Here is a 23743-nt window from a genome sequence, read left to right on the forward strand (position 1 = left end):
TAGTTCTTCCCAGATTTGTTCAGCTGATGGCAGGCATGTGCCACAGCGTGTCCTACTCTACCTGGTTCCTGCAAAAGTATGTAAGTGACGGCCAATTTGCAGGCACCACAGGACCAGGTGAACTGTTTTTCATAATCTAGATATGCAAGAATAGGGATATACATCACTAAGTCCTTTATCTGCACAAAATCTTCTTCCCGTTTCACACTCCAATGAAATTTTGCATCCTTTTTCAGCAGTTTTACGAGAACCTTGCAATTTTTGCATAGTTGAACGAAAATGTTTGATAACAATTTGCCAAACCAAGAAAGGATAGCAATTATTCTACTGTATTATGTACTGGGAAATTACACATTTCTGATCCTCTTATACTACCACATGCAGTAAAATCTGCTACTGACATTGCATACTGTTCAACAGTGGTTGTATTTACTGGTAGTGTTACCCAGTAGTGACAGCACCTCTTCATCTGTTTAACAAACACACGGACCCATGCAGTATACCACAATATTTTGACTAATATAACAATGAAAATAATCAATTTTCGACAATATAATGTAATCGGATAGATTAAAAAATCTACTCACCAAGCAGTGGCAGGAGAACATACGTTCAAAAAAAGGTTTCGATATGCAAGCTTTCGAAGCCAGTGGCTTCTTCTTCCAGCAGAAGGGTTGAAGGAAAAGGACTTAAGAGGTTTAGGAAAATGGGTAGAATTCAGACAAGTCACCCAGAACCCCGGCTCAGGGGAGAAGGAAAGACCTTCCTTCTCATCCCGTCCAGTAAGTCTCCCCTGATCCGGGGTTCTGGGCAACTTTCCCGAACTCTACCATTTTTCTAAACCTTTCCTGTCCTTTTCTTTCACCTTCAACCCTTCTGCCAGAAGAAGGAGCTACTGGCTCTGAAAGCTTGCATACGTTAAACTTTTTTTAATATGTGTGTTCTCCTGCCGCCACTTGTTGAGTAGTTTTTTTTATCTCTCCAATTGCAATATTTTGACTGGTAGTCCATGCAGAATCTTGGATCCCTCTCTAATCTGTTGCTCCATTTCCTGCTGACACACGTTTCCTCTCTTCTGGCTGCCCTCAGGCATCAAACTCTGGTTATTTGCACACAGCTGTGCGACCTCGTTGAACAGATGATGCCCTGCCTCTTGTGCAGTAACTTTCTCACCCATCAACATCTTGCCACTAATGGCTATTAAAGACACAGAGGAAATACAGACAGATGACTTATGCTGACAACACTCACACTTCAATAAATGGTGCCAGTGCTGCCGACTTCAGTCAGGTAGAACCCCTGTGCCCACTGGAATCGTCATTCTGAACAATAGTTTCACTCTGTCACCAGCTGTTATGGGTCATACAAGCTATGATGTGCATGGATGGCCAGCATAGCCAAAATCCGGTGAGTGATATTGCATTTGCACATCAGTGGTTCACGGGTAGTGGCTGTGAGTGTGATTCTGGATGTGGCAGCTACAGCAGCATCTGCAGCCTTTAACCACAGTTGTGTCCAGTTGGCCGGCAGCACAAGTTCGATGGATCGAGTCCAGAAAATAACGAAGACGATGACAGTAACACATTTACTCAGTATTACATACAATGTAAGACTAGACTACCGGTAGCCTAACTATATACAGCAGGACATCTACATGACCAGTTCTTCAAACCAAATACTAAAAATACGAGGCAGAGGTTAATTTTTGTTATAACTTGTACTAGAGTTCCTTCCAACTCCTTTCACAGATGGACATCGGATAGCACACCTTCGTACATGCTGTTGTTGGTCTAATCTTATCTTCACACAGTAGTCTTAACTTTATCTTCACACAGCAGTCTAACTTTTTCTTCATAGGTTATGTGTCTGCTAGATCAGGGAGGGAAGAAAATTTACAGGTTTCACCTTGAAAACCAATTCTTGAAATTTTCCACTTAAGTTTCGGAGAAGCAACCAGGTGTTGGGGGTAAGGAAGAGGCCGGGCAGGGGGGGGTGGGGGGGGGGGGGCAGACAGCAGGGTAGGGGTGGGGACTGGTAAAGGGCTACTTGTGGGAGCATAAAGGAACAAGGTAGGAAGAGGGTAGGGCAGCTAGGTGCAGTCCGTAGATTAGACGGAGGAGTGGATAAGGAGAGAAGACTGTGGGGGCATTGGTCAAACAGAGGGCTGTGTAGTGCTGGAATGGGAACAGGAAAGGAGCTAGATGGGTAAGGACAATGGCTAACAAAGGTTGAGATCAAGAAGGTTACAGGAACATACAGGGTGTTTCAAAAATGACCGGTATATTTGAAACGGCAGTAAAAACTAAACGAGCAGCGATAGAAATACACCGTTTGTTGCAATATGCTTAGGACAACAGTACATTTTCAGGCAGACAAACTTTCGGAATTACAGTAGTTACAATTTTCAACAACAGATGGCGCTGCGGTCTAGGAAACTCTATAGTACGATATTTTCCACATTTCCACCATGCGTAGCAATAATATGGCGTAGTCTCTGAATGAAATTACCCGAAACCTTTGACAACGTGTCTGGCGGAATGGCTTCACATGCAGATGAGATGTACTGCTTCAGCTGTTCAATTGTTTCTGGATTCTGGCGGTACACCTGGTCTTTCAAGTGTCCCCACAGAAAGAAGTCACAGGGGTTCATGTCTGGCGAATAGGGAGGCCAATCCACGCCGCCTCCTGTATGTTTCGGATAGCCCAAAGCAATCACACGATCATCGAAATATTCATTCAGGAAATTAAAGACGTCGGCCGTGCGATGTGGCCGGGCACCATCTTGCATATACCACGAGGTGTTCGCAGTGTCGTCTAAGGCAGTTTGTACCGCCACAAATTCACGAAGAATGTCCAGATAGCGTGATGCAGTAATCGTTTCGGATCTGAAAAATGGGCCAATGATTCCCTTGGAAGAAATGGTGGCCCAGACCAGTACTTTTTGAGGATGCAGGGACGATGGGACTGCAACATGGGGCTTTTCGGTTCCCCATATGCGCCAGTTCTGTTTATTGACGAAGCCGTCCAGGTAAAAATAAGCTTCGTCAGTAAACCAAATGCTGCCCACATGCATATCGCTGTCATCAATCCTGTGCACTATATCTCTCGTGCAGCAATGGTAGCGGCGCTGAGGGGTTGCCGCGTTTGAATTTTGTATGGATAGAGGTGTAAACTCTGGCGCATGAGACGATACGTGGACGTTGGCGTCATTTGGACCGCAGCTGCAACACGGCGAACAGAAACCCGAGGCCGCTGTTGGATCACCTGCTGCACTAGCTGCGCATTGCCCTCTGAGGTTGCCATACGCGATCGCCCTACCTTTCCAGCACGTTCATCCGTCACGTTCCCAGTCCGTTGAAATTTTTCAAACAGATCCTTTATTGTATCGCTTTTCGGTCCCTTGGTTACATTAAACCTCCGTTGAAAACTTCGTCTTGTTGCAACAACACTGTGTTCTAGGCGGTGGAATTCCAACACCAGAAAAATCCTCTGTTCTAAGGAATAAACCATGTTGTCTACAGCACACTTGCACGTTGTGAACAGCACACGCTTACAGCAGAAAGACGACGTACAGAATGACGCACCCACAGACTGTGTTGTCTTCTATATCTTTCACATCACTTGCAGCACCATCTGTTGTTGAAAATTGTAACTACTGTAATTTCGAAATTTTGTCCGCCTGAAAATGTACTGTTGTCCCAAGCATATTGCAACAAACGGTGTATTTCTATCGCTGCTCGTTTAGTTTTTATTGCCGTTTCAAATATACCGGTCATTTTTGAAACACCCTATGATGAAGGCCTTGTTGGCTGTAAGCTCACTTTCTGACAGTCTTTCTGTTGTGCCTATCTCCAACTCAGGATCTCTGCTATATGGTGAGTAGCAACTATTCTTTTCATAATATTATGACTGACTACAGTTGTGGCATGATAATTGTATAGTCAAATGCTGCTACATTTTTATGTTTTGAGAAATGCATGGCTTTATATTCCTCTACATCAAAGCTTTTTGACACTTTTTGCACTCTGTTAACATTTTGTCTCAATACATCTGGAACTGTTACAGTTGCTGCACATCATCTATGGAAAGTCTGAGACTGCAACTATTATTATGTACTGGTCAGTCACAGGAGCGTCAGGTGGGGTGGGTGAAACGGACATGAGGGAGGGCAGGAGGGGATGAAGAATGGAGGCAAGGAAAGGTCGTGGCTGCAAGATAAGGACCAAGTGGAGGAGTGAATGGGAGTGGGGTCAGGGGGAGATGATGGAGGAGATGGAACAGATGAGTGACGGTGAAAACAACAATGTGGGTTTAGATCAGAAGTCACCAAACGTTTTTCACCGTGGGCCAGTTAACTGACAAAGTGACTAGCATGAGCCACATCTTCATTCTGTACAACACTTGCAAGCCTGAACAAAAGCTCTGGAAGATAGATGAAAAACTAAGTTCAGCATTCTGTGTTACTCATAGGTGAGTGGCATTTTTTATTTACTAAGAAAATTATCAAAGGAGGCAATTTTAGTACAATGGGTTACACCAGACCTATTGTGCACATATCTGAATCTCACAAACTAAGCAGCAAAAGAACACTAGTGAGATTTGTGAAACTGACATTTGGCTTTCAAGAGATCATCAATATCTTGTTTGGTATTACTGTACCCAATCAAGAGAATTGCTTTCAAATATTCATCAATCAACTTCGTTTAATGTGCTGACCTAACAGGCCTCATTTACAAAAATGTTTGCTCACAGATGTAAGGTATTCCCAACACAAACAGCACACCAGTGGCAAATATCTTCAGTTTCAAAAACTCAGCATCACGTAAGTAACAGTAAAATTAACAGGTTTTCCTTCTCTGTGCCTCTCTTTCAGCAATTCATTTGCTTGCAAATCAGTGAGCTCCAAATGCAGTTCAATCGGCACATCATCGAGGTTCCAATCAAATGCATTCTGGAATGAAACAATTTCACTCTCCAAAAAATGATTCTTCAAGTCACGAACAATTTTGTTCGGAAAATCTACGTTGACATCTTCATAAATAGTAGCACAAAATTCTTTAAACTATTGAAAGTGAGAAAAATTTTCTTCTTCCAATTGCACTTCAAACAATGGCAATTTTCTGTAACATTCATTCATGATTCTCTAGAGATCACAGACGTGGTTATCCTTGCACTGCAGTTTCAAGTTCATGTGGTATGTGATGGCGACCAAAAATGACAACTTTGACAACCGAGTACAATCTGACAACTGTGAATCATTTATGTTTCTCAGCTAGAAACACATCTATTTTGTATCAGAGCTTTAAAAATCAAAATGGGATGTTACCACAGCTAAGGCATCTCACTGCCGTGGTATAAGGCAAGTCTTAGAATTCAGAATCAATTTCTTGAAGACAAGCCTGGGACTGACAGTGATTAAATTCACATCTCCTAATGAAGTTCACAGCAGAAAATACACAACAAATATCTAAGCCTATCCTACAGAGGACTTTCTGACATATGATACAGTATATGAACTGATATCCCAGAATTTGCAAATAGTAATAAGGCACATAGAGATAAAAGGTTTCCGCAAGTGTGAAGATCTCTTACTATTCAAAACATAATATTTAAATTATGTCACATCTCTCATGTTCCATGCGTTTATCAAAAAAAATCCAGTACATTCAGCACGTCAGATGAGAAATGGCTTCACAGACCAGGTGCACCCTGTGGGCCGTAGTTTGGCGACCCCAGGTTTAGATCAATGGAGCAAAGTGGGAGATGTATGAACAGTAGTAGAGGTGGTGTTATTTACAGGGGCTACCAAAGATAGAGGCTCTAGGTCTGTGACACACCCTTAGATCCTGCAATCCCACTGGCCTCTATCTATGCTAACAGTTATTCACACCCTGTTCCAAACCTCCTTCCTTGCCCCTTTTGTAAACCGTAGTTACGTTCCAACATCATAAAAGGTGCTGATAACAGGGACTGCATACTACTTGCACCTGACACTAGATAAAAGGTTCACAACTGGACATTCATCTGCTGACCACAGATATAAGCACATGCACAACTTCACTAAACCAGTTCAGTTGCCATTAGTTTCTGGACACTTACAACACCAGCAGTTGTCACAGTCATTGTACTGTGTCAAAGTATGTGACACGTTTTACAGTGTGTGTTGTTAACAGAGACGGAACTTAGATACCGATAGGAGAACCAAACTGGAATTACTATTAGACCAGTTGTTCATCATACACTGAAATAGGTTTAGATAAGCATTCAGAACTTTAGTTAGTACTACATCTTATCTTTATCATCATCATCATCATCATCATCATCATCATCATCATCATCAAACTAAAGCTGAGTATTTGTATGTATATAAAGGAGTGAGCAAAAACCACAAACACAATGCATCACCATCCTAATATAGTGTAGGACCCACTGGCATTCAACACCTTCCAGTTGTTTCAGAATGGATAAATACAGGCTCTATATGGTTTCCATGGGACGCTCATACCATTCTTCCTGTAAAATGTTGCAATTTCAGGTAACTATAATGGAGGAGATAGTGATCATGCACCTTCTCTCCAGAGCAGACTGCAAAGGCTCAATAATATTGAGATCTGGTGAGTGTGGTGGCTGGGGAGATGCAACAACTCATTCTGGTGTTCACAAAACCAGTCTTTGACGAGATGACCTGAGCTGTCTGAACAGGGGGCCTGTTGTCTTGGGATACAATATCATCTTTGGGGAACAAAGGTCATATTACGGAGCCCGTGGAATACCATGATATGGCTACCCAAATCACCACCGAATCCCACCATGTTTCACTTTTAGTAGGTATAAGCTCACCAGGAACTTGGAGACAGTATGAAACAAGACTCATTCAACAAAATGACATTTTTCTATTACTCCAGAGTCCAGGTTTTATGGCTTCAGTGCCAGATTTTCCTGAATCCTTTTCAATAACCATCCAACATGATCACACAACATCCACTTTTATCCACACTGTAACTTTCCACTTTCACTGTATGTGGTACAAACACTTTGGCTACCTTGGCTAAAGAAGCACCCACCACATGAGAACCAACAATTTGCCCACATTCAAATTCACTTAGCTCTGACATAACACACTCACAATTACATAGAACACTGTTCTGACCATGACTGACACTCACAGAGTTGAGGACACTGCACAAGTGCCATTTGTGATCAAATACAACAGCTCAACCTGCAGGCTTGGCTAGCATATGCATTTATGTTAAAGCATGTCTTTCTCAAGGTGTTTCCACATCTATGACAAAACCCTATATCTGCTTTCAATAAATGAATATGATTGTTGTTCACTGTGTTGCCGGCTCTGCATTTGTCATAGTCTAATAGTGACCTGTGACAAGACACGCAAGCATGCCACCTCTACGCAGGAACTACATTCTGTGGCAGTGAGTTCACTTCCTGCTTCTTTTATGTTAGGTGCCAAACTTATTTAGTGGATACAACATACAACTAAGTAGATATATATTTCGAATTTTACTTAATCAGATATTACATGTCATGTTTTTTATCAATGCTTGCGCACTTCATCTTCTTTCTCAATTTTTCTCTTGTACGAGAGCTAATGTATTCATCACTGCGATCCTTTGTGAGCAGTTCAGGTTACAGTGTGACAATTTCTCGAAGGCATTTTATTGTTCTTCGTTGTTTGAGACACTTGTTCATAAATATACATGCAACTGAATATTGGTACTATACCTGGAGCCATCTTCTATAAATGAGGAAATCAATCATGAGGGAAATGCCTGTAGAAATCTAGAATGTTGTCTTATCAAGTTGCAGATGCATCTGAATATCATCAATATTCCCTTAATATAGAAAAGAAAAAGACGCACTAGTGCTGTCATATCCTTAAATCAAAACTGGAATTCTTTCTTAAAAGTACATAGAGTGGGTGGATAGCATTCAAAGTCTGTGTTAATACGAGTCCTTCAATGTAAGCAGTTTCATAAAATGAAGCGCATTTCCTCTGCCCAACTGATTCTCCCAAAGTGACAGTTTCATTTTGAATGTTTATATGTGGTTGATGAAATACGTTACTACCGGGGCCTGCCCCTTAAGTGGAGTGTTCAAGTAGTTCAAGTGGGTGGTTGCATTGGCAAGGAATGCAGGGTCACTTTTCCATGAAGGCTGTTTCAGTTTAGGAGTACATGCTACTCTCTCCCATAAACATGTCTATCTCACCCAAGAAACAAAACTAATTTAGTAATAATACATCTTTGCTGGCTGTTGATATCTTCATGAGATTTCTCAAAGTTTAGGTTCACTGTTAATGCCACAGATGAAAGTGGCTATCTGGGCTGTCACAAATTACTTATGAAGCTTTACAAGTTGACTCTGAATGTCATTTGGCATGTCTTGTATCCAACACGAGTGTCGTGTTTCATAATGGCAACTTGTGAAACTGTTCTATTTGAAGATTCATTCCACTGTGGTTTGAAATGTGAAGACATTGTCAGTATTACACAATGACACCTTGCCATTTTCACTATAGGGTGACGCCAATGTCAAAACTTACCCGCCCATTTCACAGTTACTGCTTCCCCTGTGTTTTCATAAAATTGTGAATGTGCATTTCCCTAACACCCCACCATGCCACCACTGCATTGTTCACGAGCAAGAATCTGTGCAGGCACGAGTGCTCCTGCTCAAAATATGTGAACTGTTATGTCCAGGTCCAGATATATGTCAGGGTTTTTCTAGAACCCTATTCAATGTTTTCTCTGTCTCATTCAGTGAACCAACAATGAAGATAACATTATCATTGTACGTGTGTCTCTGTGTTGCTTCAGCTGCAATCATAAAAAAAAAATTAGCATACTGTTCTTGTGAGATTTAAAACTTTCTCGGCGTACATATTGTTCCACAAAATTTCGGGCGAACTGCCAGATGTTTGCAACTTCCTGCCACAATTTTTCGGCGCAGAGTCTTCTGGCAATCTTCAGGTGATACTGGTGAAAACTCCCTGAGCTCTGGTATTTAAGGCCCCTCCGGCACATGGGTGGTGGATTCACTTGGCGTTGCACATGCACTACTTGGGCGCGTTCGAGTCTGGTGTGCCGCGCGCCCTCTGTGGTTAAAACTTGACGCATCGATATCAATTCGATTGTCTTCCTGCAGTTCCCTCACAGACCTATGCCGGCTACGGAGGACACGAAGTTTTTCAACGATTGGATTCCATGCGAAACTCAATTGATGACCGCCTACACGAATAATAAGAGACTCATTGTCAGACAGCCGTATTTACACGGACTCATTAATAATAGAACTCCAAAAGTTAGACGTATGGGCCACAATTTTTGTCTCATTGTAATTCATGGCATGACCAGTGTTAATACAGTGTTCAGCAATGGCAGACTTACAAGGCTGAAGAAGGCGAGTGTGCCGCTGCTGTTCTACAATGCGATACCGCACAGTACACGTCTTTTGCCCTATATAAGATATGCCGCATTCACACGGAATCCTGTAAACACCTGCCTTCCACAGCTCTAGGTCGTCTTTGACAGATCCCAACAGCAATGAAATTTTTGCAGGAGAGCGAAAGATTGCTTTCACTTTATATTTTATTAGTATTCTGCCTATTTGTGCTGAAATATTACCAATATATGGTAAATAGACAGTCGTTTTAATGGCTTCTTCCTCTTCTTTGTTCCATCGTTTAAAGGTCTTCAGCGCTCTCTCCACTTGCTGGGACGAGTACCCATTCTTCAGAAATACAGTCTGCAGGTGCTCCAGTTCCATTCGCAAACTATCGGTGTCAGAGATAACGTGGGCTCGGTGAATCAATGTCTTCAAAACACCCATCGTTTGTGCCGGATGGTGGCAACTAGCGGCTTGCAAGTAAAGGTCTGTGTGAGTGGGCTTTCTATATACAAATGACCAAGTGTTCCATCGCTCTTACATTGCACCAATACGTCTAAAAACGGCAGGCAACCCTTCTTCTTTAACCCCATAGTAAATTTTATATTTTTGTGTATGGAGTTCAGCTGTTATAGAAACTCTTGCAGACGATCCAAACCATGAGGCCAAACTATAAAAGTATCATCAACATATTGCCAAATTACTGTTGGTTTAAAAGTGGCTCAGGTGAGTACTCCCTCCTCAAAATCTTCCATAAAAAGATTGCCCACCAGGGGAGGTAAAGGACTCACCATGGTGACACCGTCTGATTGCTCATAAAACTCATTGTTAAATAAAAAATATGTAGACAAGAGGGTGTGCTCAAACAGTGCTGTAATGTCAGCTCCAAACCTGTTGCCAATGAGATGTAGTGAGTCCACAAGAGGTACATCTGCGAAAAGCGAAACTATGTCAAAACTGACCAACAAGCCACAACTTTGCAGCTGCAATAACTTAAGTCTGCTGATAAAATCACTAGAATTCTTTATGTGATGTGGAAACTTTCCTACCATTGGTCTGAGCAAAGACGCTAAATACTTTGCTAAGTCGTAAGTGGCTGCTGCAATATTACTCACAATTGGCACGTTATCCTTGTGGATCTTTGGCAATCCATATAGCCTAGGTGGAACTGAACTATTTGGTTTTAGTTTCTTAATTACCTCCTTTGGTAAGGAACTGTTAGTCAGAAGTTCTGCTGTTTTCCTCACCACTCGGGTAGTAGGATCCTTATCTATTTTGTGATATGTTGAGTCTCTTAATAAAACTTTGATCTTAATAATATAGTCCTCCCATAGCATTAAAACAGTAGCATTACCTTTGTCCGATTTAAGTACCACTGTATCCGGGTCTGCTCGCAAGTTCCTGAGGGCTGCCCTCTCCATAGGCGAGATGTTGCTCTTCGGTGGTGTCGCTCTTGTCATACACGACAGAACTCCCAGCGCACTTCCTCAGCTTCATCTGTAGCAAGACGATGCACAGCTTCTTCGATGGAACTGACCAAGTCCAGTAGTGTGGTGAAACAGGTGTAGGAGCAAAATTGAGACCTCTTGCTAACACAGGCATAGTCGCATCATCTATAGGTTTCCCCGTCAAGTTAATAATGGATTGTCGAGTATGAACTCCCTCCAGCATCCGTGTCTAAAGTCGGTCGAACTTCACTATTTGCCTCGTCGTAGTTTTGTCATGGCTCCAGTTTGCTTTGGCCCACGTCAAACCACGTGACCATGTGAATGTGGCAAATCTTATAAACGACAAACGACCCATACTGTGCAGGATCACATTGTAGAACATCAGCGGCATACTCACCTCCTTCAGCTTTGTAAGTCTGCCATCACCGAACACTGTATTTCCACTGGTCATGCCATGAATTACAATGAGACAAAAATTGTGGCCAATACGTCTAACTTTTGGAGTTCTATTATTAATGAATCCGTGGAAATACGGCTGTCTGACAATGAGCCTCTTATTAATCGTGATGGCGGTGACCAATTAAGTTCGGCATGGAAGCCAATCGTCGAAAAACTTTGTGTCCTCCATAGTTGGCGTAGGTCTGTGATGGAACTGGAGGAAGATAATCAAATTGATATCGATGTGGCGAGTTTTCACCACGGAGGGTGCATGGTGCAGCAGAATCGAACGTGCCAAAGTAGCGCACGCGCAACGCCAAGTGAATCCACCATGCATGTGTCAGAGGGGCCTTAAATACCAGAGCTAAGGCAGTTTTCACCAGTATCACCTGAAGATGGCCAGAAGACTGCACCGAAATATTGTGGCAGGAAGTTGCAAACATCCAGCAGTTCGCCTGAAATTTTGTGGAACATACTGTTCTTAGTAAAAATCTCAATTTTAAATACCTCGATTATTTTAATTGTGAATGTTAAGCACTCTTGCACTAGCCATTTGATAACAATGTTCCAAACAGCTACTAAGACTCGACTTTGTATCCCACAGGCTACCAAACAATGTGTCACTGGAAGAAGGTGCCATGCTGGAACCACTGTCTGTTGCTATCCACGCATGTCGCCGAGCAGGTATCACCTTGGGTTCCTCTGTACTTATCATAGGAGCAGGGCCCATTGGTCTTGTGACCATGCTCACAGCCAAGGCCATGGGGGCCACCAACATACTGATCACAGGTAACACACACTGCCATAGTAAATACACTGTGTGTGTGTGTGTGTGTGTGTGTGTGTGTGTGTGTGTGTGTGTGATGAAGTTTATTACACTGCCTAACAAATAAGCCAAGCACCCAGAAGGGGAGGAGGAAATGAAACTTCACAGGTTGAGAAGGTATGTGATGTTATTTCAATGATTACAATACAGAGTCAAATTTACAAAAAACTTGGCAGTATGAGCCCACTTATCAGTATGACACTGCATCCCATCTGACCTGGATGCCTGCACTGATTTAGTTGGGAAGGGCATCATGGCGACATTGTATTCTCACCTGAGGCAAGCTGGCTCTAATTGTCTTAACTGGTCTGGATACTGACACTGCAAAGGAGTTCTGACGTCCGAACTGGTCTCACAGGTTCTATCAGGAACAGCCTGGCAATCTTGCTGGCCACGTAAGGACTTCAGCATCATGCAGATAGTTCATAGAGGCACCTGCCATGTGTGGACAAGCACAGTCCTGTTGAAAAATGGCAACACGATAGTGTCACACGAGACACAACATGAGGATACAAGATGTCCATAACCTACCATTGTGCCACCGAGTTCGCTCAACCACTATCAGCCGTGACCTGAAGTCGTACCCGATGGCTCCTCTCACCTGTCACCAGGAGTAAAACCGCTGTCTCTCTCTCCAAATCATTGGAAGAGTGGGATCTTACCCCAGGTCATCACCACAACCACACCCATCGACGGTGGTCATCACTGTAAGGCCACTCATCAGCAGTCCTTACTTCCCGGTCATGGCACCACTCCACACACAGACATCGGTCAAAATTTTTTTGTGTCATGCTAACAGCAGCCTATGCATGGGATAGTAATTCCCTAGTCTGGTGCTGCGAGTCTCTGACAAATAGTGCAGGATGACAGAGAATTTTTCAGGGTCTCCATTACTTGTTCCTGGATGTCAGGCACAGATGTAGAGTTGTTACAATGTGCTTTTTTTGGTGCAAAATACGTCGCTCTCCCTTTTGATGGTCAGATATGTTCTACTGGAACCTAGACAGCAAGTGTGCCTGCCATCACATTCCCGTGCAGTCCAGCACTGGGCCACTGTCATATTCAAATGTCCCACGCATCCGGATACTGCACAATTAGCGCAGCAGGTCAAATGGAGGCTCACAATGAGACCCCTTTCAAACTCTGTCTGGTACTAATTACCTTCTCACACAGGTACACAGCATGCTCATGTCCTTCCCAGAGGTCACACAATACCTGATGCTCTGTTCACACCACTTATATACTCTATCAGGTTTGGTAATACAGAACACGTACAACACTGACACACTTTGGTGAGCATTCTACATGTCACAGAGAATTGCAATTATAATCATTTATATTCCCGACAGTAATGTGTAACATGTATGAACTTACACTGACATCCAACCTTTTCTTCTCAGTGCTGCTGAGGAAATGAGACACTTAAAGTAGTAAAGGAGTTTTGCTATTTGGGGAGTAAAATAACTGATGATGGTCAAAGTAGAAAGGATATAAAATGTAGACTGGTAATGGCAAGGAAAGTGTTTCTGAAGAAGAGAAATTTGTTAACATCGAGTATAGATTTAAGTGTCTGGAATTCGTTTCTGAAAGTATTTGTATGGAGTGTAGCCATGTTTGGAAGTGAAACATGGACAATAAATAGTTTGGACAAGAAGAGAATAGAAGCTTTCGAAATGTGGTGCTACAGAAGAATGCTGAAGATCAGATGGGTAGATCACATAACTAATGAGAAGGTATTGAACAGAATTGGGCACAAGAGAAATCTGTGGCACAACTTGACTAGAAGAAGGGATCGCTTGGTAGGATATATTCTGAGGCATAAACGGATCACCAATTTAGTATTGGAGTGCAGCGTGGAGGGTGAAAATCGCAGAGGGAGACCAAGAGATGAATACACTAAGCAGATTCAGAAGGATGTAGGTTGCAATAAGTACTGGGAGATGAAGAAGCTTGCCCAGGATAGGGTAGCATAGAGAGCTGCATCAAACCAGTCTCAGGACTGAAGACAACAACAACAACAACAACAACAACAACAACAACAACAACAATCTTAAGTATAGTAGACAGCATAGTGGACAACCGTTCAAGAGCAAAATCACAGCAGTATGTTGAAAATGTAACTTTCACAAAATTCAATCATAATGAACGTATCACCAACTTCTCCTTCTTAAATTAAGAAAATTATAAACTCTCTCAAAAATGAAAGCATATCTGGTTTTCGTGGTGTTTCCAATAGAGTACAAAAAATTTGTTCCCACGTTATAAGCCCAGTCTTATCTGAAATACGTAATGCATCATTAACTCAAGGTTTTCCAGGGACTGAAATATGCCATTAATAACCCCTTCTTTAAGAAAGGTGATATGAGAGATGTCAATCATTACTGACGCGTTTCATTGCTGACATAATTTTCCAAAATTTTTGAGGTGATGTATTCTAGAATAGTATCACACCTTAGCAACAATAGCATCCTTAGCAAATCACAGTTTGGGTTTCAGAAGGGGTGCTCTACTGAGAGTGCCATTTACGCATACACTCCCCAAATTTTACAAGCATTAAATAATAAAATAGCACCGGTTGTTATTTTCTGTGACCTCTCTAAGGCATTTGATTGTGTGAATCACAGTAATCTCCTACATAAGTTGATGTTTTATGGGTTTGACGGTATAGTCAACCAATGGATGTCATATTTCACCAAAAAAATGCAGAAGCTGTACAAAACGATTCAACCAATACCATCTAGGGACGTAATTCTGACTGGAGAGAAATCATATATGGGGTTTCCCAAGGTTGAATCTTTGGTCCACCACTGTTCAAGGACATAATTCTGACTGGGGAGAAATCAAGTATGGGGCTCCCCAAGGTTCAATCTTAAGTCCACTACTGTTCCTCATAGATGTAAAAGATCGTCCATCCAGTACACCATAAGCAGACTAGTTCTTTTTACAGATGCCACTAGTATTGTAATCAATCCAAGCATACGTGCATAAAGAGAAGAAATGGTAAACAAAATAAACTGAATATGTCGCATCTTTTTAAAATTGAGGGTGAGACCATTAGCAGAAAAGTATGATTGACTGCAAGTATTTTAAAAAGACACAACATATTCAGTTCTGCACGTCTAGAGGTACTACACCAAAGATGGGTGTATCATACATGGCAAGGAAATAATATATAGTATGGAAACTTCAAAATTCTTAGGGGTGCATATTGATGTGAATTTAAATCGGAAAAACACATTTTGGAACTCCTAAAACAACTTAGTCCAGCCACATTTGCACTTAGAATCATTGCAAATCTTGGGGAGAGACAAATCACTAAGTTGACATATTTTGCATATTTTCATTCAAAAATGTTGTGTGGAATAATGTTCTGGGGTAACTCAGCTTTACGAAAGTAAGTCTTCATTGCACAAAAACATACTGTAAGAATAATAAGTGGTGGTCACCCATTCTCATCTTGTAGATGTCTGTTTAATGAGTTAGGCATTCTGACTACTGCTTCACAGTATATTTATTCCCTTATGTAGTTTATCAAAAAACAAAGATGATGTGACTTACCAAACGAAAGCGCTGGCAGGTCGAAAGACACACAGACAAACACAAACATACACACAAAATTCAAGCTTTCGCGACAAACTGTTGCCTCATCAGGAAAGAGGGAAGGAGAGGGAAAGACGAAAGGATGTGGGTTTTAAGGGAGAGGGTAAGGAGTCATTCCAATCCCGGGAGCGGAAAGACTTACCTTAGGGGGGAAAAAGGACGGGTATACACTCGCACACACACACATATCCATCCACACATATACAGACACAAGCAGACATATTTAAATATGTCTGCTTTTAAATATGTCTGCTTGTGTTTGTATATGTGTGGATGATATGTGTGGATGATATGTGTGTGTGTGCGAGTGTATACCCGTCCTTTTTTCCCCCTAAGGTAAGTCTTTCCGCTCCCGGGATTGGAATGACTCCTTACCCTCTCCCTTAAAACCCACACCCTTTCGTCTTTCCCTCTCCTTCCCTCTTTCCTGATGAGGCAACAGTTTGTTGCGAAAGCTTGAATTTTGTGTGCATGTTTGTGTTTGTCTGTGTGTCTTTCGACCTGCCAGCGCTTTCGTTTGGTAAGTCACATCATCTTTGTTTTTTGATAAATTTTTCCCACGTGGAATGTTTCCCTCTATTATATTAATACCCTTATGTAATTTGTTGTAAATAATCCACTACAGTTCAAAAAGAACAATGAGGTACATAATTACAATACTAGAAGGAAAAATGCCATTCATTACTCCCTATGAAGGTTGTCTTTAGCACAAAAAGGGGTGCACACTGCTGCAGCACAAATTTTTTGGTCACTTACCCAGTGACATAAAACAGTGGACCGAGAGCAAAGTAAAATTTGATAACAAACTGAGAAAGTTTCTCCTTGACAACTCTTCCTATACTGTACAAGAATTTCTATTGCTGTGTTACTGTAATGTGTAAAAGGTGGCAGGTAGGAATTACTAACTCACATCTGTATATTTTTTTTTCTTTTTGTAAAAAAAAAGGTTTCTAGCATTTGTAGACTTAGAGAAAGCTTTTGACAGAGTTGACTGGAATACTCTCTTTTAAATTCTAAAGGTGGCAGGGGTAAAATACAGGGAGCGAAAGGCTATTTACAATTTGTACAGAAACCAGATGGCAGTTATAAGAGTCGAGGGACATGAAAGGGAAGCAGTGGTTGGGAAGGGAGTAAGACAGGGTTGTAGCCTCTCCCCGATGTTGTTCAATCTGTATATTGAGCAAGCAGTAAAGGAAACAAAAGAAAAATTTGGAGTAGGTATTAAAATCCATGGAGAAGAAATAAAAACTTTGAGGTTCGCCGATGGCATTGTAATTCTGTCAGAGACAGCAAAGGACTTGGAAGAGCAGTTGAATGGAATGGACAGTGTCTTGAAAGGAGGATATAAGATGAACATCAACAAAAGCAAAACGAGGATAATGGAATGTAGTCGAATTAAGTCAGGTGATGCTGAGGGAATTAGATTAGGAAATGAGGCACTTAAAGTAGTAAAGGAGTTTTGCTATTTGGGGAGCAAAATAACTGATGATGGTCGAAGTAGAGAGGATATAAAATGTAGACTGGCAATGGCAAGGAAAGCGTTTCTGAAGAAGAGAAATTTGTTAACATCGAGTATTGATTTAAGTGTCAGGAAGTCATTTCTGAAAGTATTTGTATGGAGTGTAGCCATGTATGGAAGTGAAACATGGACGATAACTAGTTTGGACAAGAAGAGAATAGAAGCTTTCGAAATGTGGTGCTACAGAAGAATGCTGAAGATTAGATGGGTAGATCACATAACTAATGAGGAAGTATTGAATAGGATTGGGGAGAAGAGAAGTGTGTGGCACAACTTGACCAGAAGAAGGGATCAGTTGGTAGGACATGTTCCGAGGCATCAAGGAATCACCAATTTAGTATTGGAGGGCAGCATGGAGGGTAAAAATCGTAGAGGGAGACCAAGAGATGAATACACTAAGCAGATTCAGAAGGATGAAGGTTGCAGTAGGTACTGGGAGATGAAGAAGCTTGCACAGGATAGAGTAGCATGGAGAGCTGCATCCAACCAGTCTCAGGACTGAAGACCACAAAAAAAAAAAAAAAAAAAAAAAAAAAAAAAAAAAAAAAAAAAAAAAAAAAAAACACAACCGTAGAACTGTTTAGAACGTAACTGTATGTGGAAATTAATTTGCAATATGAATGTAAAGTGACTCGTTCTACATCATTACAATCTCCTGTACAAAATGATCCATGGAACATGTAACTAACTAATTCACAAAAGCAACAGCTACAACAGCCATTTCCCAAGACTGCAGAATAGCACAATTATTATTATTATTATTATTATTATTTTCCTATCAGAAACATACAGGTAAATGTACATAAATTTTACATAGTTACGATTAAATAAATTTTGATCAAAACTTGGCCTCTTCCAGTGCATTTTCTGTTGCTTGTTGAAGATCATCTTCTGTACAAGAGACTGGGCACAATCGACTCTGAAACATGTGGCAAACTGTCTGTTCTCCACAGTCACACCGAATATCACTTGGATCAGTATATCCCCATCTTGCCAAGTTAACTTTTGATCTTCCAACTCCGGATCTCAGTCTATTCAGGGATTTCCAAGTTGTCCATTCCGCATCATGGCCTGGAGGTAAAGCATCAACAACTCTTTTCCAACCAGGGGGAAGTTAGGTTGTAGCCCTCCATAGTTGTAACCTAGCTTTTTCAGCAGTGGTTGGTTGGTTTAAAAGACGGGGGAAGGGACCAAACTATGAGGTCATCTGTTCCTTGTTCCAAATAAAACAATGCCATAAGTGTGAGAATAAAACAGACAAGACATATAACACAAAACAGAAAGAAAGGAAAAACCACAAGTGCGCAGGAAAGGCAACAAACACTACAAGGAACAAAAGAGGACGCTAGAAACAGAAGAGAATAAAACAAGAAAGCAGATTCAAGTGGCTGGCTGACCACAAGAATAAAAGTGAAAAGCCAGCCACTCTGCAACACATTAAAACCTCCACCCTAAAAACACTACGGTGAAGGACAGAGAGCGACGAAGTATTTGTGCTAAAACTTACATCAAATGATAAAACCGACCATCACGAATAAAACGTAAAACTAAATCAGCTGATAAGGCACTGTCAGATAAAATCAGCGGCAACGAGTCCGGTAACCCAAGATTTCGTCACTGGGCAGCCAAAGTAGGACAGTGCACCAGAATATGGACCACTGTCAACCAGGTGCCGCACCAACACTGAGGCAGGTCTTCACAGTGCACGAGGTAACAGCGGGTCACCCGAGCATAGCTAATGCGGAGCCGGCAGAGGACACCTGATTCTCTGCGAGAGGCCCACATGGAAGACTTCCACACATTCGTCATCTCCTTAATGACACGCAGTTTGTTGTGTGTACTGTTATGCCATTCCGTCTCCCAAAGTCGAAAAATCTTGTGGCATAAGTCAGAACGCAGGTCAGGTTCAGAGATGTCCATCTCCAGAACCGGTTTCCACGTTGCCTGTTTGGCCAGCCTGTCGGCAAGTTCGTTGCCTGGGATGCCGACATGTCCTGGAGTCCACACAAACACCACTGAACGACGGGACCAGTCCAGAGCATAGATGGACTCCTGGATGGACGCCACAAAGGGCGGCGAGGGTAGCATTGCTCAATAGCTTGTAGGCTGCTCGAGGAGTCAGTACACAGAAGAAATGATTCCTCAGGGCACGAACGGATATACTGAAGTGCACGAGTTACAGTCACCAGCTCTGCAATGAGTATACTGCAGCCATTATGCAAGGAATGCTGTTCAATATGGCCTCTGTGGACAAAGGTGAAGCCAACATTACCATCAGCCATCGAGCCATCGGTGTAAACCACTTCAGAGCCCCGGAACACTTCAAGAATCGACAGGAAGTGACAGCGGAGAGCCGCAAGGTTAACGGAGTCCTTAGGGCAACACGAAAGGTCCAGGCGAAGCTTCAGCCTACAGTTGCACCACAGAGGTGTACGTAAATGGACCTAAAGGAGAGGTGGTGAAGGGAAGAACTCCAGTTCAGACATGAACCGCAATCATTAGCCCAGACCTGGGCCACCTATGCTGGAGGTGGACTGCTGTGGTTGGGAAAAAAATACAGTAATTAGGATGTTCAGGAGAGCTGTTGTTCACGTCTGATCTTCAATGGAGGGACTCCAGCCTCCATCAGTACGCTCGTCACTGGACTCACCCTAAAAGCTCCTGTCGCTAATCGAACTCTGCAACGGTGCAATGAGTCAAGCAAACACGATGTTGAGGGTGCCGCCAAACCATAAATCACACTCCCATAATCGAGATGGGATTGAACAAGGGCTCTGTGGAGCTGCAACAGTGTTGAACAATCTGCATCCCAGTTGGTGTGGTTCAGGCAGCGGAGGGCACTGAGGTGCTGCCAACACTTCCGTTTAAGCTGACAAAGATGAGGAAGCCGAGTCAAACGAAAGTCGAAAACCAGACCTAAGAATCAATATGTCTCCACTACAGTGAATGGATCATCATTAAGGCATAATGCTGGTTCCGGATGAACAGTATGACACCGACAGAAATGCATGACAGATGTCTTCATGCTGGAAAAACTGGAAGCCACGGGCTACAGCCCATGACTGCGCCTTGTGGATGGCTCACAGTAGACGGTGCTCAGCAACACCAGTACTGGAGCAGCAGCACGAAATGCAGAAGTCGTCTGGTGAGACCAAGGGCCCGACAGCTGCTGCTAGACCATTAAAGGCCACTAAAAATAGTGAGACACTCAATACAGAGCCCTGCGGGACTCCATTATCCTGGACACGGATGGAACTATGGAAGGCACCAACTTGGACATGGGAAGTACAGAGCGACAAAAGCTTTGGATAAAAATCGGGAGCAGGCCCTGGAGACACCACTCATACAATGTGGCAAAGACATGATGTCGCCAGGTCGTGTTGTATGCTTTACATAAGTCAAAAAAGACGGCAACCAGGTGTTGGCATCTGGAAAAGGCTGTTCGGATCGGAGACTCGAGGGACACAAGATTATCAGTGGTAGTGCGACACTGGTGGAAGCCACCCTGACATGGAGCTAGTAGGCCACATGACTCCAGGGCCCAACCCAATCGCCGACATACCGTAAGTTCCAGCAGCTTACAAAGAACGTTGGTGAGACTGATGGGCCGATAGTTATCCACATCGAGCGGGCTTTTACCGGGTCTGAGCACCGAAATAATAGTGCTCTACCGAAAGACGCTATCGCATCAGAACTGGTTGAAGATGGCAAGGATATGTCGCTTGTAGTCAGATAAGAGATGTTTAATCATCCGACTGTGGATTCGATCTGGCCCAGGAGCTGTGTCGGGGCAATGCGCAAAGGCACTGAGGAACTCCCACTCTGTAAATGGGGCGTTATAGGATTGACTGTGGCGTGCAGTGAAGGAGAGGACTTTCCCTTTCAGCCGCCGTTTGAGAGTGCGAAAGGCTGTGGGGTAATTCTCCGATGCAGGCTCGAGCATAGTGCTCGGCAATCACGTTTGCGCCAGTTGATAACACGTCATTTATGGTAGCACCGGAAACACCTGTTGGGATCTGGTACCCGAAAAGACGTTTGATCTTTGCACAGACTTAGGAAGGTGACGTATGGCACCCCAATGGTCTAGACGTATCTCTCCCAACACTCCTGCTTCCGTCATTTGATCAGTTGGTGAATGTGGGCATGAGGTGCTCCAGGGAAGGGTGCCACTTATGCCGCTGTAGAGCTCGCCGACACTCCTCAATTGCTTCAGCGACTTCCGGCTACCACCAAGGAAGTGCCTTATGTTCGGGGCACCCTAAAGAGCGAGGGATCGCATTTTCTGCTGCAGAAACAATTGTAGTCACCTGCTCAACCATCACATCGATATTACCATGTGGAGGTTGGTTGGTTGGTTGTTTTGGGGAAGGAGACCAGACAGCGAAGTCATCGGTCTCATTGGATTAGGGAAGGATGGGGAAGGAAGTCGGCCGTGCCCTTTGAAAGGAACCATCCCGGCATTTACCTGGAGAGATTTAGGGAAATCAAGGAAAACCTAAATCAGGATAGCCGGACGTGGGATTGAACCATGTGGAGGAGATTCAGCGGTGACAGCAGAGATGAAAATTCCCCAGTCTGCCTTGTTCACAGCCCATCTGGGCAGGCGTCCGTGTGCCTGACACTGGGGCAGTGAAAGGAAGATGGGGAAGTGATCACTACTGCACAGGTCGTCATGTGCTCTCCAGTGGATACATGGGAAAAGTCCTGAAAATTGATAAATCAATGGCCCGGTAACTACCATGATCCACACTGAAATGTGTGGCGGCCCCAGTATTTGAGAGGCAGTGGTCGAAGGGGCACAGCACAGTTTCGACACCTCTGCCTTGGTCAGTAAGCACGGAGCTACCCCACAAGGGGTTAAGGGCATTAAAATCTCCAAAAAGTAGGAAAGGTTTAGGGAGTTCATCAATCAGTGCAGCTAATACATTCTGGGGTACTGCACCATATGGAGGAAGATACACATTGCAGGCAGTTATTTCCTGTGTCATCCTTATTCTGACAGCCACAGCTTCAAGAGCGGTTTGAAGGGGCACTGGGTCACTACAGACTGAATTTAGGACAAAAACACAAACTCCATCTGACACTCGATTATAATCACTACAGTTCCTGTAATATCCCTTATACCCGCAGAGGGCAGGGGCCCGCATTTCTGGGAACCAGGTTTCTTGGAGGGCAATGCAGATAGCACGTGTAAAGCTTAACAGTTGCTGTAGCTCAGACAGGCAGTGGAAAAAACTGCCACAATTCCACTGGAGGATGACGTCATCATGAGACTGGGAAAGCATGGAACATTCAAATGAGGCAGTTTATGCCTCAGAGTCACCTACTGCCACTGACTTACTGCCTGAGCAGTCTATATCCACTGTGTCTGAGGGTCTGGCGAGATCTAGGTCCTCAATGGACGCCAGAATCTCCACCCCATCCTCAGACGCAGAGCTTGTAGGTAGAGGTGGTGTGGGTGACACCACAATTTCCTTGGTCTTAGGGGTCTTCTTTCTGGATTTCTCTCGCTGATCCTTTGGTTTCTCTGGCTGTGAGGACTTCACTGGCTCAGTCTCCACGACTGAGGATGAGCGTGAATCCCTATGACCAGCTGCTTTTGGGCTCTTCAGCCACTGGCGAGTGTCATCTTTCCCACTAGCAGAAACCTGGGAATGGAGTGCCCAATGGTTGGGGGGATGTTGCTCCCGAAGTAGCTGGTGTAGGAGCAACAGGGAGGGAAGAGCCCTCCCCCCGCCCCCCCCCCCCCCCCCCGTTCCCCCTGATTACCATCAAGGGGGCAGGTGTACTCTTTCGGCTCTGAGAAGTGACTGGGGTTGGCGGAGCGGATGGGGCTAGAACAGTTGTAGCGGCAGCATAAGGTGATGTCATACAGCATAAGGTGATGTCATACAAACAGGATGAAGGTGTTCAAACTTCTGCCTAGCCTCAGTGTAGGTCAGTCGGTCCAGGGTCTTGTACTCCATGATTTCTCCTTCTTTGTGTAAGATCCTCCAGTCTGGTGAGCAAGGGGATTAATGCTCTCCACAGTTAATGCAGACGGGAGGTGGGGCACATGGAGTATTGGGATGTGAAGGACGTCAACAATCTCAACACGTGATGCTGGAAGTACACCGGGAAGACATATGGCCAGACTTCCAGCATTTAAAACACCGCATTGGGGGAGGGATATATGGCTTGACATCACAGCGGTAGAAAATCACCTTGACTTTCTCGGGCAATGTATCACCTTCGAAGGCCATGATAAATGCACCGGTGGCAACCTGATTATCCCTCGGACCGCAGTGGACACGCCAGATGAAATGTCCACTTTGCCACTCCAATTAGTGTGCAGCTCATCATCAGACTGCAAAAGAAGGTCCCTGTGAAATATGATACCCTGGACCATATTTAAGCTCTTATGGGGCATGATGGTTACAAAAACATTCCCCAGCTTGTCACAAGCGAGTAACGTCTATGACTGGGCAGAGGATACTGTTTTGATCAAGATTGACCAAGATCTCATTTTGG

The 23743-nt window shown here is 43.5% G+C and overlaps 1 protein-coding gene across 1 annotated transcript in view; it reads left to right on the forward strand.

The window, feature by feature from the left end:
• Positions 1 to 23743, forward strand: part of LOC124796311 (sorbitol dehydrogenase-like) — a 114575-nt gene that overhangs the window by 63756 nt on the left and 27076 nt on the right. Inside the window, exon 4 of the mRNA XM_047260439.1 lies at positions 11893 to 12077. Coding sequence (XP_047116395.1) covers positions 11893 to 12077 — 185 coding nt within the window. The remainder of the gene's footprint in view (positions 1 to 11892; positions 12078 to 23743) is intronic.

The sequence above is a fragment of the Schistocerca piceifrons genome, chromosome 4 (genome assembly GCF_021461385.2).
Source record: "Schistocerca piceifrons isolate TAMUIC-IGC-003096 chromosome 4, iqSchPice1.1, whole genome shotgun sequence".
Classification (NCBI taxonomy): Eukaryota; Metazoa; Arthropoda; class Insecta; order Orthoptera; family Acrididae; genus Schistocerca; species Schistocerca piceifrons.